This window comes from Sorex fumeus, unplaced genomic scaffold (assembly GCF_029834395.1).
Source record: "Sorex fumeus unplaced genomic scaffold, SorFum_2.1 ptg000032l, whole genome shotgun sequence".
Classification (NCBI taxonomy): Eukaryota; Metazoa; Chordata; class Mammalia; order Eulipotyphla; family Soricidae; genus Sorex; species Sorex fumeus.
In genome coordinates, this window is record NW_026606089.1 from 9,459,776 (window position 1) to 9,477,018 (window position 17,243).

The window sequence follows — 17,243 nt, forward strand, 5'->3', positions numbered from 1 at the left end:
TCCTTCCCACTATTTCCAAACAAGCACAAGTGTCTTTCTAAATATAACCTTCTATTTATACTAGCTTCTCCAGCTGCTAATACAATTTTAATTGTATTTCTGACAATTATGTCTACACTACTCTAGTTCTGGTATAGATATATCTTACTTTCCATTTCATTCATTTTTATGGTCAGTTAATTCATCCTCTGAGGAAGAGAGATGGAATCTAAAGATATCATTATTAAATTATAGTAATGACGTGTAAAGCTATATTCTATCTTCTTTGTAAGTCATCAGTGAAGAGCTAAGTTATACACCTGTTTCTCCTATTTAACCTACTTTATTGATGTATAATTGGCATTTACTAAAATGCTTCCCTTTTAGTCCGATATATTTTCTGGAGCCATATTCATCAAGCTGGCCTTGGGATTGAATCTTTACGTGGCAATCCTCATCCTCTTGGGTATCACTGCTGTTTATACAATCACTGGTAAGTCTTTTGTTAGCTCAGGGATACCACCTTTTGCTGATTCTACCATTCATGTTATCCTTGTTACCACTAAGGATACCCTTGTATTCCCACTATGAAAAACAAGCCAAGAGACAAAATTATAACTAGAGCAAAGGAAATGGAATCCTCAGTTCTTGGTGGGGGTGCCTTGATAGATAGCAGGTAATGGGAAGGTGGGTAGAAAGGATAAATGGTGATTAGGCCCTGTTGTGCTCGATACTCAAACTGGTATTTGGAATTCAGCATCTTATACAAGTGGAAAGTAAGGGTGAAATAGCAACTCAGAAATAGCAACTGTAAAATCCAAGTTAGGTCCCAAATTAATACATATAATAGGGAATGTGGTAGGGTACAAATGAACGATTCAATAGGGAATTGCAGTAGTGAATTATAGAGAGATTTTATTTGGCTTAAATCTAAGCAACCTTTTATGAACTAGAGACATTGATATAATATCATGTATATTAATATAGAAATTAAACTATTATCAGTTTAGTTGGGAAAAATATGACAGCTTGAACAATCGAGTCAGTTCTAGAGCCATTTTTATACACTGAGTATATCTTTATGAAAAATGTGAGATGACTGCATGATTCCCCTGTTTTAGAAACAGTCTAATTTCTATGACACTTTCATATAAGAAATATCTTATTGACCAAAAATCTAGTTAGTATAAAATGGAAAAAGAAGTTATTGCTGGTTTGCAACATTGCAGCAAAAACCAAGATAACTGTTTTATCTGGTATGCAACTGATAAAACAATTCTATGTTCTGGAAAGAGGACAAAAATTAACTTTACCTAATATTTTAGAGCTCGAGCGGGCCCAGTAACGTCTCCATTGGAGACTTTGTTGTTACTGTGGCATATCGGGCTGGAGCGATAGCACAGCGGTAGGGTGTTCGCCTTACAAGCAGCCAACATGGCGGACCCGAGTTCGATTCCTCCGCCCCTCTCGGAGAGCCCGGCAAGCTACCGAGAGTATTCGATATGCCAGACTCAGTAACAACAAAGTCTCCAATGGAGACGTTACTGGGCCCGCTCGAGCAAATCGATGATCAACGTTAGGGCCTTTACCTTTACCTTTAATATTTTAGAGCAACTATATTATGCTAACTGGAATAAATTGAAGAATTGTTGAGAGAAATTTCCAGGAAACTAAAAATGTCTGTCTGCTTACTTAATATTCAAAGGACACATGAAGATGTAACTTCACTATAATTTACAGAAAGTTTGAATCAAAGCAAAGTAATGGAGATAGGAGGGTCCATGAGAGATATAGATATTAAGTAGGTAATAATTCCAATAAGTGTTCATGCCACAGACAGTTTGTACAAAGTTATCTACCAAACTATTTTCTGGATTTGAGAGGAGAAAAAGAGTTGAAGGCACAAAACAAAATGCTCAGGGTCTTTTCTTTCTCTCCATAGGTGGTTTGGCTTCAGTTATTTACACAGATGCTCTCCAGACCGTCATCATGCTTGTAGGTTCTTTTATTCTCATGGGATTTGGTAAGTGATAACACTGGAACAGTACTTGGTGTAACAAATCATGTGAGTCCTGTCTGTTCTGTGGGTCTGCTTTTAACTGTTACCCTCCTGTTCTCTCTAGTCTCTTTTTGTTTGCTTGTTTGAATATTTAAACACCATGATTTACAAAGTTGTTCATAATACAGTTGTTTCAGATATTCAATATTCTAACACCAATCCTACCACCAGTGTGATCTTCCCTCCACCAACATTTCAAGTTACCCATCTCCCCACAGTCTGCTCGCATAGCATGAACAAAATAATTTCCTTTATATTACTTGTTACAACATAGGTAGGGCGTTCGCCTTACAAGCGGCCAACATGGCCGACCCGAGTTCGATTCCTCCGCCCCTCTCGGAGAGCCCGGCAAGCTACCGAGAGTATTCGATATGCCAGACACAGTAACAACAAAGTCTCCAATGGAGACGTTACTGGGCCCGCTCGAGCAAAATCGACGAGCAAATCGACGATCAACGGGAGGGCCTTTACCTTTTTTACCTTTACAACATACATCACATAATGGTATCACTAAATTCATTGTCCAGAATTTTCTGAGCTGTTAGGATCTAGTTGAGCTTTCTGTGATATTGCTTTTACTCATTGAGCTAGGTGGGCTTCTGTTCAATTTTCTCACATAATTTTTTGCGTTCCTACTGGGTTGTCAGTACTGTGAATTTTGGAGATGTCAATAGGGATGTGTATGCACACTCCAGCAGCTGTGTCATAGCATGGCATCTCGGGCCTACTCAGGTTTGGCGTGGCTGTGACATCTTTCTGAGATGGGTTATGGGGGCAGGCCATTTACATGTGAGCAGGAGTGGGTGTGAGTGGATAGAATGCTGGGCTCTCCAACAAGGCAGGAACTCCACCTACCTCATTCTGAGAAGGTTCCAGTGATCTGGACCCAGAGAGTTGGCCTACCATGCTCTGCTATGGTTTCTCTGAGACTGACATTGGTTTTGGGAACAGGTCTTTTTAATTTGAAGAGAAGCAGTTTTGAGTAGGTAGGGCAATGGGCCCTCTGACAGGGCAGAGACTTTTTCTAATCATTGGTATTACCACCATCATTGAAATGTCTGTCTGACTTAATCCTTACCACATTCAACATGAAATAATGAGGGAGAACTTTCCTTCCTTTTTTAAAATTATCGATCCGGTAAATTATCTTGTTTAACATTAATATTTTTCACTTAGAATGGCAAAAATCAGTATCACTGGGTTGACCATTTTGTGAACATAAACCAACTTATTATTTAATGCAAAGAAATCCTGTGTTTACATATAATCCTCATAAAATAAAATAGAAAACTTTACTGTTTCTGATAGACCTTGTTAAAATACCTTATTCTATTGCTGGTATATATATATAAAAGTCTTGAATTTTCTCCATGCTTCTCCCTTTTTGATATCATAATTATTTCATTCTCAAGTAGGTCATACCAGCAAACTCTATGGATGAACATAATTTATAGATTGCTATGATTTGTTTTTTTTATATTTATTTTTGAATAGCAAATTCTCACACACAGTAAAAATAACATAGGGACAAAATAAACATCTTCTTGTCCTCATCTGGTCCTGCACCTACCATGCTTACGCATTTGAGCGTATTGAATAGAAAAGTGTTATATGCATTTGAGCGTATTGAATAGAAAATACGCATTTGAATAGAAAATACGCATTTGTTCAATATGCATTTGAGCGTGTTGAATAGAAAGGTGTTATATATGCATGCCTTAACCACAAAACTTCAAGATACATGAAGCAAAACCTGATAGATCTGCAAAGACAATAAACCCAAAGTGATAGTTAGAGATTTTGATGCAGTGCCAATAAACTATATATGAGTATGCAGATTTAAATAAATCAAAACTTGAAATTTTGTTTCTTATTTGCCTCATTATATTACAAGTGCTCCATACATAGTTAGTAGTTATCATAGTGAAAAGACAACTTAGAACAATCCCATGATTTCAGGAAGTCCTATTGCACAGAAATTCTCCAGAGGACGCTGCTAGTACCAATTCTAGTCAACCTGAATGTCTATGCTCTTCCTGTCCATGGTTCTTGGTCTTTCTGGTTTATGTACTGCCTGGCATCATTCCCTTTAAGTCTCAATTCTGCCATTATAAAAATGAGAATCCTAATAACCTCTCATCTCCTAGGGCCCTCCAGGTATTTTTAATACAAAACATATTACTCTTCTCACAACTATTTCCTGTGTTGTCTCTATTCTCTACTAGATTGAGTGGTTGCCTTGAATATTCACTGTGCACATATCCCAGCACAGAGTTTGACATATACAGACATTGATGTTGAATAAAATAATGAAGGAGTAAATTAATTAAAACACTATAAACATGTGATATTGTGATAAATTTTTCATCATTCAAGCCCCTACTAAGCAATTCCAGATGCATGGATTTATTTCGCTAGGATTTTTATCTATTATAGTTCTTTTCTCTACTTAAGTAGACCTACAATGGAGTGAATCTCACCATTTTTCCTCACTACTCATAAACTAAGATTGACAATTTCTGCTCCTTATCTTCCAGTGTTATTATTTTGAGATAGGTATAATAGTAAATGGCACCCCAAAACTAGACAATGTGTAAAGTCAGGTCAGTCAAGTTCTGTGTCAGGAAGAGATGCCACTCCTTTTTTCAGAATATAAAACATTAAGTGTGCAATCCAAAATTACTCCACAATATATAAATTAGAACATGAACCATTCTTGAGTGAAAAGTCAGTATAAGGCTGGAGAAAAGTAGAGAGTATGGGGGAAATTTTCTGCCACGGAAGCAGAAGGAGGGGTGAGATGTGGGGAATACTGGGAATATTTTGGTGGTGGAAAATGTGTACTGATGGAGGGATGGCTGTTCAATGATTGTATGACTGGAACTCAAACATGAAATCTTTGTAACTGTATCTCACGATGATTATATATATATAGCTGGAGAGATAGTGTAGGACTTAAGGTGCTTGCTTTGCACACAGCCAACCAAGTTCAGTCCCCAGTCCGTCATATAATCCCCCCACATCACTCCCACTAGGCATGACCCCTGAGTGAAAAGTCAAAAGTAATCACAGAAAACAAGAAAACAGATGAATCTGACCCCCCCAAAAAAGAAAAAGACAATATAGACCAACACTGATTTGAGACAAATGTTTAATTAAGAAAAGAAAAATCAAACATTTATTGAATAACTATATTCAATAATGAAGTGGAAAATGCTAATAATAAATATTCATGAAATATAAACAAAAAGTCCACTTAGATATAAATTTTATACCTTAAAACATAATATCTAAAAAATTAAAAATCTTTCAAGCATTGAGATATGGAGATAACAAGGACATTTTAAGTGAAATACATGAATAGAGTCCACATTATTATTCTCTTTCTCTCCCACGTCTACTTGGGGTTTCTTTTCTCTTTATTAAAAGTCAGTTTAGTGTTTCTTTTAGGACCGGCTTTGTGGCAATGAATTCCTTTAACTTTTTTTTTCCAAAAACTATTCAGTACTTCAATCCTATGTGCACAAAACCAGAATGGGAGGCAAGATAGTATAAGGTATAACAAAGGTCAGAGTTTCTAGCAGGTACCATCTTGGCAATCTATCACAACGTTGTTGAAAGCAGTGCTGGTAAAGAAATTATGAGAAAAGTATTAACAAAACTCATAAACCTAAAAATATAAAAATTAGACAAAGAAACAATAGAGGTTCAACATAAGAAAAATAGTTAAGGGCCAGAAAAGTAGCTCAGCAAGAGCATTTGCCTTGCATGTGTGGGGCGTTGAAGTCTAGACTCAGTGCAAAAAATAATTAAGGTCAAAGGTAATGCTTTATGATCTCGACGAAAATAAATCCAATAGCTGTGGCAGTGGCAGTGGAAGTACTAGAAAAACAGGATTCTCAGAAAACATGGAGAAGTTCACCAGACTGGATATCTCCACTACAAAGAAATAATTATGAGCAGGATACTACTGGACCATGGTATCTTTGATTCTAGTGATGACTCGAATAATATATTTCTGTGAAATTTTTCACTTTATCCAATGCCTTTCAGCATTTGCTGAAGTTGGAGGTTATGAGCAATTTATGGAGAAGTACATGAATGCCATCCCATCTGTAGTGGAGGGGGACAACCTGACCATCAGTTCCAAGTGCTATACACCTCAAGCAGACTCCTTCCACATTTTCCGAGATCCTGTCACTGGAGATATCCCATGGCCAGGAATTGTATTTGGAAATATTCCCGTAGCTATGTGGTACTGGTGCGCAGATCAGGTGAGTGTGTGCATGCAGTGTGTGTATGTATATGTTTACATTGTTCTCATGAAAAAATTTCTAGTTTCTGCTGTTGTATACAAATACATCATTTTAAAAGTGAAATACTTCTGATTAGCTTCTTATTGAAAAAATAATTGTATAACGTGTTTCTCTCTCTTGGGAGAACCTACATGCCTCAAAGGAAAATCCTTTAACTCGTCAATTAAGGATTTTGGGTTCTATTTATTTTTTTATTTTGGGCCATATCAGGAGTACTCATGACTACAGCCAGCTCAGTACTCCAGAAACCATGCAACACCGGGGATCAAACCCAAATCTCCCTCATGTAAAGCACACATTTTTGCCATTGAACAAATTCTTAGGACCCTTTGATAGGTACTTCTATTCTCTTAATTCTTAAACCTACTGTCTTTGAGCAATTGGCACGGATCTGTCCTTAGAGCTCATCAAGAGTAAATACTCTCAGATGACATCCAGACTCACTGAATCAAAATTTGTTTTTAAAATTTACCATCAGATGATTCAAATGTATGTTTTCTTATGCACCCTCTTGCTTTTCCACTTTAGGATTTTTGTATTATGAGAGACAAAAATTTGGCACTTTCAACATTCTATTCATTGTTTTCCATTTCTCATATTATTTTATTATATCCCATCTATAAGAAAGAGTCTGTTCTCCCTCTGATTTCACCCAACATGATATTCTCCAGATCCATTCACATAGATAACATGAATATATCTTTTCTTATGACCAAGGATTACAAATAATTTCTTATTGCAACATTAATTCCTAAAAATAATTATAGTCTTCTCGCTTAAAGACATCTTCTAGTTGTTCATTGTGACATGATGTATTCTTGGCAGGTTATTGTACAGCGCTGCCTATCAGGCAAGGACATGTCTCACGTGAAGGCTGCCTGCATCATGTGCGGTTACCTTAAGCTACTGCCCTTGTTCTTCATGGTAATGCCAGGGATGATTAGTCGCATCCTCTATACAGGCAAGTTCTGAATCTACACATCCTCCTTTTTAATGCTCAAGTTCTAAAATATGGTTTTAAGATTGTATTAATACCTGAAAAAAACTAGAAAATTCATTATGTATAGAAGTGAAAACAGAATTTTAGGTGTATGGAAGAGCTGTGCAGAGGATTAAAAGCAAATAAAATTAGCATATTTGACACTACTGCCTGGTTAGTTTCCACTATGCCTCTTATGGTGGAAACCATGAGTCCATTTTCATAAGATTCAGATAAGTCTAGAAGATTATCATTAAGGAGATGAAAGATGAGAGACAGTTGGAAATAAGTACTAAATGATCTGTGGTATCCAGGACATCTATGGCTGGTAAAGTCTTTGAGATGCACTATCACTTCTTGAAACTTCTAATATGGTTGAAAAGTAACGAAAATAATAAAACTAAAACAATATCACTGATTTGGAATTGGACTGTTCAGGCTTCTTTTATTCCTGAGACCGTTAAAAGCAACTGAAAGTCTGCAATAAAATCAACTTTATTGTAAATGAGGTAAATATAACTAAATATCTTTGACCAAGGGAGAACTCTTACTGGAATAATTAGTCAGTAATATACACTCACTCCTTAATAGGCAAAAAAAATATACACTCACTCCTTGTTTTCTCAACTGGGCATTAGAATTTTTAGCTGAAAATTTTGTTAGGATTAATGTTAAGTGGCCAGTATAACATCTCCCAACATCACAGTGTAGAATATTGAAGAATTTTAATTGCACACAAGAAACTGAAGACTATAAAAACTGGGGAAAACTTGAAATTATTATGTTCCATATAAAAGGCAGACTACTAACTATCATAATGACAATTACCATAGTTGTGCAAAGAGACATTTTTGGGGGTGGATAAAACAGTAGAAGTAAATTGTTTAAGAGAAACTATTGCACTAAGGTAGTTGGTATTCTGAGTGATTTTCAAAATCAATATGTGTTTTCTTTTGTCGCATTGTCTACTATTTAGACGATATACATAGCCAAGGTGTTTGTAACTTATACTATGAAGTGATATATCAAGTCACATGGAGTAGTCATCCAACAACTATCACAAGGACACTTCTTCGTAAAACTAGATGGAAAACACTCAGCTAATATGACTGAGCACAAGACTTACTTCCTGGCTGTTGTTATTGTGTTATTTTGTTTTCATCTCTGGATATATGCTCACCTAGTTGTTCTGAGGGATGAAATCAGCTTCCTCTGATTGTAGTAATGCTATAATTGAATCACATCCCAAAGGAGATCCTGCAATGCAAGGGGAAAGACAGGTGTGAGACTCTTGAGAGATTGTATTCTAGGCAATGAAGAACCATAACTATGGTATGAAGTTTTAAGCTGTATCAGCAATTTCAAAGAAAATGTCTTTCTTCCTATGCATCTTACCATCTGTATCTAGGTCCTATGCTTGTATTGTTTACCTGTTTGGATCCTACCCACTAACCCCACTCTTTTGAATCCTTAGATAGGGTGGCCTGTGTTGTACCTTCTGAATGTATGAAACACTGTGGCAATGAAGTTGGCTGCACTAATTATGCCTACCCCATACTGGTGATGGAACTGATGCCTAACGGTAAGGTAGTTTCCCTGAGCCAATAAATGGAAGCAAAGTAGCAATGAATGTTATTCTTATTCATTATTATGTATCAGAAATCACAAAATCACAAATCATCCTGTTATTCGTCGATTGCCTCGAGCAGGCCCCAGTAACGTCTCTTTCATCCTAGCCCTGAGATTATATTCAAGGCTCTTTATATTATCATGTATATTATATATTATGTATAAATAAAGAAATCCTTATTTTCAATAACATGATTACACAAAAACCATTTTCAACAACATAATTAAACAAAACCAAATTTCAACAAAGTAATTAAACCCAAATATATATACTGTGCCAAACACAGTAATATATATATATATATTATGCCAAACAAAGTAACAACAAGTCTCACAATGTTACTGGGCCTGCTTGAGCAAATTGATGAACGGGAGGATAGTGCTACAGTGCTATATATACTAAGAAACTGCACTGTAGCACTGTCCTCCCTTTGTTCATCGATTTGCTCTATCAGGCACCAGTAACGTCTCAGACCAAATGGTGAGACTTGTTTTTGGCATATAGAATATGTCACAGGTAGCTTGCCAGGCTTTGCCGTGTGGGTGAGATACTCTCGGTAACTTGCCGGGCTTTCCAAGAAGAACAGAATAATCAAATCCAAGTCTAAGCCAAAATAATTTAAATATTGCATAATGCCAGTTGTGTGTGGAATCTAAAGAAACCAAGCACATATAAGAAAAAATGCAGAGAAAAGAAAGATGGCGGCCGCACGGGAGCCTTGTGGAAAGCGGGTTTGAGCCGGGCTCGGGGGAGCGGCGGGGACCTCATGGGAAGGGGGGCTTTGTGGGCCATCCCCCACGCCCCACCGGGGTCGCCAGCTGCCCCCCACGAGCGGCTCTCCGGCACGGCCACGGCCCCAGAGGCACAAGGACTTAGCACAGAGAACCAGCCGCTTGGAGCAGAAAAGCAAATGGACTTGTGTTGATCCGCGCCACCAAGCCTGCCCGGAGGGGGAAGGGCGTTGACCGGCCCGCCCGCTCCTCTCTGGAAAGAAAGATGGCGGCCGCACGGGAGCCTTGTGGAAAGCGGGTTTGAGCCGGGCTCGGGGGAGCGGCGGGGACCTCATGGGAAGGGGGGCTTTGTGGGCCGTCCCCCACGCCCCACCGGGGTCGCCAGCTGCCCCCCACGAGCGGCTCTCCGGCACGACCACGACTCCAGGGCACAGAAACCAATCTCTTAACTAGCTAACTTTTAATAGAAATTCTTCCAGGGTCAATAAGTAAAATAGCAGAAATTCAAAACCGCGCTGCCGCTATCGCGGCCGCGCGACATCATTTTATTCTTAAACCAAGTTGTAGAAAGCAAATCATTTCACAACGCTGTTTCAGCATGTCTGATTGGGGGAGGGGTGGGTCGTAAACTCTAAACAATAATTGTGCATCTTCTATCGAAATAATCTATCTAGTCAAAGTAGATAGAGTATTAACTAGAACTCATCTGCCTCACAAAGAATTGGGAGGGGTGGGAGGTGGGGGTCTATTGGGGTTCGGGGTTAAAAATGAGTATTGGTAAAGGGAAATGTGTTTGGTATCTACATGACTGAGACCTAAACCCGAAAGCTCTGTAACTTTTCCCACAGTGATTCAATAAATAAATAAATTATAAAAAAAAAAAATGCAGAATGGTAGTTGCCAGAGATTAAGAGATTTGGTAAAATTAGTAGGGTATAAACCTTCAGTTCTAGGTAACTGTTTTCACAAGACCTCTGAAGTATAGAGATCATCATTAGCAATGTATTCTCTGTTTGAAATTTGCTGAGAACAAATCTCAAGTATTCTCACCAAACAAAGCATTAATGGTTATGTGCAATGAAGATATGTTGACATTAATTGTGGTAACCATTTAATAACCATTTATGTCAAAACTTTATGTGATACCCTAAATATATGTTATTTTAAATATAAATAATACCTCGACAAAGCTGGAAATAAGGGAGAAAAGTATTTATCCTTGGGCTACCTCAGAGACCTGGTCAGAGTCCAGGAAAGATAGTCCAGGGGGAATGATTATGATATAATTCTTAGGAATACTTCCTTCTAGTAATTCAGCTGTATTTGACAAATATTTCCTGAGCATAAGTTACTAATCTGAATAAGTTACTGTTCTGAATCTGGAGAGTACAGAGATAAACCCGATGTAATTTCTATTAGAAAAATATTTATTCCTTTGGTCAGGATACTATCTTACACAGCATCAAGAGTAGGGATACTTAAATTCTATTTGTCAGCAATGTAGTTTCATTACTCTAATCTTAAACTCAGCATACTAAAGGTAAAATATTTATCTTACTTTATTTAGACTAGAGAAGCGCAAATAATAGTTTGTCTATTTAACTTACAGCCTTTTATTGAGTGCCTACATTATGCCAGACACTGCCCTTGCATTTAGAAAATATAATTGAAATAGGCAAAAAATTATCTATTCCTTGGAACTTACATTTCAATGTCATGAATTAAATTAAATAAACCTCACATATAAAATAAGCACATTATTAAGATGCTATAAGGTGATCAGAGAAACAGGTGAACAGAAGCAACAGAGTTTGGGATTCAGGATCAGCCAGGTGATCTTATACCTGAGACTCAACAAACGTTAGTGAATGCTACTATGACCCTCCTTCTCTGGTCCACAAAAGCATCATTAGGAGGAAGAGCGCACGATCACTAGCAACATCACTCCACTCCAATATTTGTCTTAGGAAGACTGAGGGTATTATAATGAACTGATATAGGGAACTGGAGAGTGGAGTCGTCATAATATTTTCAAATCTTTTATTTTTCCTACCGAAGACTTCTTCAAAAGGTCCACCTATGACAATCCTTTCTCTCTGGTTTTCTCTCAGCCTTCAGGAAGCCAAGAGTTCCTCCCTCAAAGAAAAGTCGTACAGCACATTTCTTCTACAGATTTAGCTCCAACAAATTATTCCCAGGTTTATATTTAGTACTAAAACACCATGCTCAGTTATTCCCAATTTACTAGGAAATACAGAGGACATGTACCATAATAACAATTAATATTCCAGATTACAGTTTCATCTTTGAATGACTTTGGGTTTGGCAAGCTTCCCGTAAGTTCTTAACCAATGCTTATATCCTCTTCTGGCCTCAGGACTTCGAGGTTTGATGATGTCAGTCATGTTGGCCTCTCTCATTAGTTCCCTGACCTCCATCTTCAATAGTGCCAGCACCCTTTTCACTATGGACCTCTACACCAAAATGAGGAAGCAGGCATCAGAGAAAGAACTCCTTATAGCTGGACGGTAAGAGAATCCTGGAATCAACCTAAAATTCCTCTGGGAAAGTACAAGTATAGAAATAGATAGAGATTGTCTTTCTTTGGGTTCAGTGAATCTCCTAATTGAATTCTACAGTGGGGAAGGCACATTAAAAAAACATTTAACCAATTTTCTCTTTCCAGATAGAAAACAGGGAGACATTACTTTAAAATCATATAGATGCCACTTCAGACTTTCAAGTACCTCTGAATGTCTCATCTCTTCCTCTCCTTAACATGCTCTCTCATCTTGCTCCATCAGCGGTTTTCACAGAGCACAAAATTCCTTCCTACTATGAGAGGTTGAATGCTTTGCCTCCAGAACTTTTAATGCATAATCACACAAAAGAGTAGCAGATTAGTTGCCCACATACTACTACAGAGGAGATGGTGTTAAGAAAAACTGATCACTTTTTTAAAAGAACTGTCTTTTTTATTACAATAACATTTACTATACTACTTGGTCATTAATAATTATTATGTGGCATTACATAGCATTGTATGCTATTATAATATATAGCATGTTTGTTATAAATTATTAATTACTTAGCAGAGAAATTAAAAGGGGTCAGTTGGTCCAGAAGAGCAGTATTTCTGTTGTTAAACTAGCATTCCATAGGCCTGAGAAGCAGTCAACACTGTCCTCCTGTTGTTCATCGATTTTGCTCGAGTGGACCCAGTAACGTCTCCATTGTGAGAATTCTCGTTACTGTGTTTGGCAAATCAAATACGTAATGGGCAGCTTGCCGGGCTTTGCCGTGCAGGCGAGATACTCTCAGTAGCTTGCCGGGTTCTCCGAGAGGGGCAGAGGAATCGAACCCGGCTCAACTGGGCTGGCTGTGTGCAAGGCAAATGCCCTACCGCTGTGCTATCACTCCAGCCCCAGAAGCAGTACCCACTAATAAGTATATATTATCTTGTGTGTATATATAGAAATATATAAGTTCCCTTTAAGTCTCAACTACAAGTTAGTAATTTTTTCTGTACTTCACTCATTAAATTTCCACTTTTTCTAAAGATACAAATATGAAACAACATATGTACATATGTATAAATTTTCTGCTTCACAAGATTTATGCTGTTGTGGGGGAAATAAACAAGAACAAAATGACAAGTACAAAATAGACAAGTACATCAAAATATAGAAGACACATAATAGATTTAGATGACACAAAAGAAGAAAATAAAATAACAGCAGCAAATAAAATGTTAATAATAGTAATGAGAAGTGGTCAGATAATCCCTGCTGAGGAGAACATATTTCTTCAGATCCTTGAGGGAAATGTGAAAGTAAACCCCATGCCTCCATGGGAAAGGAATATTAAGTAATGTGTTTCTACTACAGTTACATGTGTGTTTCTAAAAATAAGAAGTGAGATTGCTACCTGAAGAGCAGAAGGAGAGAAAGAGAAACTTGGTCAGAACAGTAAATAGTATGAGTCATGCAGGGGGCATTTAAGCCATAAGAAGACTTTGGATTTTATTCTACGAGTGGTAAAAAAAATATCTAAGATAAGCTAGCAATGTTGGCATGGAATGTGCTTTACAATTATGATAATAAAGATAGTGGTGATTATTTATTGAATCTTAACAGTGTTCTAGAAAGCATGAACTTAGTTATTGCAAGGTTAATGGAGACTAAATTTTTTTTTTAAATAGAAGGCGAGATTCCTGGTACTAATCTCGGCCATTCTTGGGTGTTAGTCTCCTATTTTGTTACTTTATGTTCCCCAGATGAATGCAATCTTTCTATGTCTATCCCTCTCTTTCTGACTCATTTCGCTTAACATGATAGGCCAGCAACACATGCTAGGGAAAAAGGGAGCTCAGATAGAGAAGGAAGCACCAAATAAAGGTTGTTGGGAGGATCCTCCCAGGATGGGAGAGGCATGCTGAAAGTAGACTATAGACCAAACATGATTACCACTCAATGCCTCTTTTGCAAACCACAACACCCAAAAGGAGAGAGAGAACGAAAGGGAATGCCCTGCCACAGAGACAGGATGGGATGGGGAGTATGGGGGGTGGGAGGGATACTGGGACCCGTGGTGGTGGAAAATGGGCACTGGTGAAGGGATAGGTACTTGATCATTGTATGACTGAAACCCAAGCACAAAAATTTGTAAGTCTACAACTGTACCTCATGGTGTTTCACTAATAAAAATTTAAAAATAAATAAATCGAAGGCGAGATTATTTTATTTATTTATTTATTTATTTATTTATTTGTTTTTGCTTTTTGGGTCACACCCGGCGATGATTCCTGGCTCTGCACTCAGGAATCACCCCTGGCGGTGCTCAGGAGATCATATGGGATGCTGTGAATCGAACCTGGGTGCAAGGCAAACACCCTACGCGCTGTGCTATTGCTCCAGCCCTTAATGGAGACAAAATTTTCTGTTTTAAGTTAACACAGATGACCTCTTATAAGTAGTTCAGTGAACTATATTTCTATGTTTATTCATCCCATAAGCACAAATTATTTTGGAATTTTAAAAAGTGAATGCATGTTCATTGAGCTCCAGTAATCTCATATTTTCAGATACTAATATTGTTTTAGTTTTGTTTTGTTTTGTTTTTTCTTTTTTGGGGTCACACCTAGTGATACACAGGGGTGAGTTCTGTCTCTGCAGACAGGAACTACCCCTGGAAGTGCTCAGAGGACCATATGGGATGCTGGAAATTAAACATGGGTCTGCCGTGTGCAAGGCAAATACCCTACCTGCTGTGCTATTGCTCCAGCCCCACTTAAATTGTTTTAACCAATTCTTTCTACCTGCTAAAACTCTTGAATCATAAAACTCACAAATTAGCATTTATGGCCAGTTTATTCAGGATTCTGAGAGATATTTTCATTCCTTTTTTTGAGGTATTTTAGGTAAAGGCCCTCCCGTTGATCGTCGATTTGCTCGAGCGGGCCCAGTAACGTCTCCATTGGAGACTTTGTTGTTACTGTGTCTGGCATATATGTATATGTATGCCAGACACAGTAACAACAAAGTCTCCAATGGAGACGTTACTGGGCCCGCTCGAGCAAATCGACGATCAACGGGAGGGCCTTTACTTTACTTTTGAGGTATTTTAATTCTTTTTTTCAAAATCTTTATTAGTGAGACACCATCACGTACAGTTGTAGACTTACAAATTTTGTGCTTGGGTTTCAATTATACAATGATCAAGAGATATTTTAATTCTTATCTGTGCAAAATGACTTAATTTTTCTCAAGATAAGTAAAAAGGTCAAAGTATAGCATGCTTCTTTATTATCCAAATAATTATTAATAGGAGCCAGAGAGAGCATTTACCTTGTACACATCTGACCCAGGTTTGAACCCTGGCACCCCATATGGTCCCCTGAGCACTGCAAGGGGTAATCCCTGAGCACTACCAGGTGTGGCCCAAAAAACAGAAAAAAAAAGATGTCCTCAGATATTATTAATAGAAACCTGATGTTTATTTACCATTTATATAATGCATAAATTATACTAGAGAATCATTAAGTAATTATTGACATTTGAACTGTTTTATGAATGAATCTTTAATCTTGAAGTTATTATGGCTCTAGACAACTAATTGCTTTATTGCATTTATTAATCATTAAACATGGGATGATATCATATGAGATTAAGGAGCTTGATTTTATTTGTAAAATCAGAAAATGGCCACAAGAATATAAATTCAAGAACTGAAGCAAAATATAAGTATCAATGAAGTTCTTATTTGATGTTTAAATCATTTTTTTTCTTCCCAGGCTATTTATAGTTCTGTTAATCATCATCAGCGTTCTGTGGGTTCCTTTAGTAGAGGTTTCTAACAATGGGCAACTGATCCATTATGTAGAATCAATATCTAGCTACCTTGGACCTCCAATTGCAACTGTCTATCTGCTTGCCATTGTATGTAAAAGAGTCAATGAACAGGTAAGTCAAAATTGGGGAAGCTTTTCTTGCAGGAATGAGAAAAAAATGGTTTCTTTGGCTGGTGGAAAAATGTATTCTTTTTTTTTCTTTCTCTTTTTTCTTTTTTTATTAGTGAAACACCATGAGGTACAGTTATAGGCTTACAAATTTTGTGCTTGGATTTCAGTTACACAATGATCAAGTGCCCATACCTCCACTAGTGCCGTCATCCATCACCACGGGTCCAGGCATCCCCCCATCCCCCATCCCCCCCCCCCCGTCCCATCCTGCCTCTGTGGCAGGGTATTCCCCCTTGTTCTCTCTCTCTTCTTTTGGGTACTGTGTTTTGCAAGAGAGGCATTGAGTGGCGATCATGTTTGGTCTATAGACTACTTTTAGCATGTTTCCCCCACCCTGGGAGGGTCCTCACAACACCCCTCATTTGGTGCTCTCTTCTCTATCTGAGCTTCCTTTTCTCCTAGAACGTGTGACTGGCCTTCCATTCATGGAGCAAAATTCCTGGTACTAATCTCAGCCATTCCTGGGTGTTAGTCTCCCTTTTTGTTGCTTTATGTTCCCCAGATGAATGCAATCTTTCTGTGTCTATCCCGCTCTTTCTGACTCATTTCGATTAACATGATACTTTCCATGAAGTACCACTTGTATGTAAATTTCATAACTGCATCTTTTCTAACAGCTACATAGTACTCCATTGTGTAAATGTACCAAAGTTCCTTTAACCAGTCATCTGCTCTTGGGCACTCGGGTTTTTTCCAGATTCTGGCTATTGTAAAGAGTGCTGCAATGAACAAACAATTGCAGATGTCACTTCGACTATACATTTTGCCTCTCTGGGATATATTCCCAGGAGTGCTATAGCTGGGTCAAATGGCAGATCAAATTCTAATTTTTTGAGAGTCGTCCATACTGTTTTCCAAAAGGGTTGGACCAGCCGGCATTCCCACCAGCAGTGAAGGAGGGTCCCTTTCTCTCCACATCCGCGCCAGCATTGATTGCTTTTGTTCTTGTGGATGTGGGCCAGTCTCTGTGGTGTGAAATGATATCTCATTGTGGTTTTGATCTGCATCTCTCTGATGATTAGTGATGTA

At 37.9% G+C, this 17,243-nt stretch overlaps 1 protein-coding gene across 2 annotated transcripts in view; it reads left to right on the forward strand.

Annotated features, from left to right (window-relative positions):
* LOC130025776 (solute carrier family 5 member 4) overlaps window positions 1–17,243 on the forward strand; it is a 38,459-nt gene that overhangs the window by 12,817 nt on the left and 8,399 nt on the right. Inside the window, exons 6-12 of one of the 2 annotated variants that reach the window (XM_056116586.1) lie at window positions 367–472; window positions 1,922–2,002; window positions 6,092–6,312; window positions 7,180–7,315; window positions 8,808–8,915; window positions 12,072–12,222; window positions 15,987–16,155. In XM_056116586.1, the coding sequence (XP_055972561.1) occupies window positions 367–472; window positions 1,922–2,002; window positions 6,092–6,312; window positions 7,180–7,315; window positions 8,808–8,915; window positions 12,072–12,222; window positions 15,987–16,155 (972 nt within the window). Of the gene's footprint in view, window positions 1–366; window positions 473–1,921; window positions 2,003–6,091; window positions 6,313–7,179; window positions 7,320–8,807; window positions 8,916–12,071; window positions 12,223–15,986; window positions 16,156–17,243 lie in introns of both variants that reach the window. The other variant, XM_056116587.1, reaches the window with a different exon arrangement.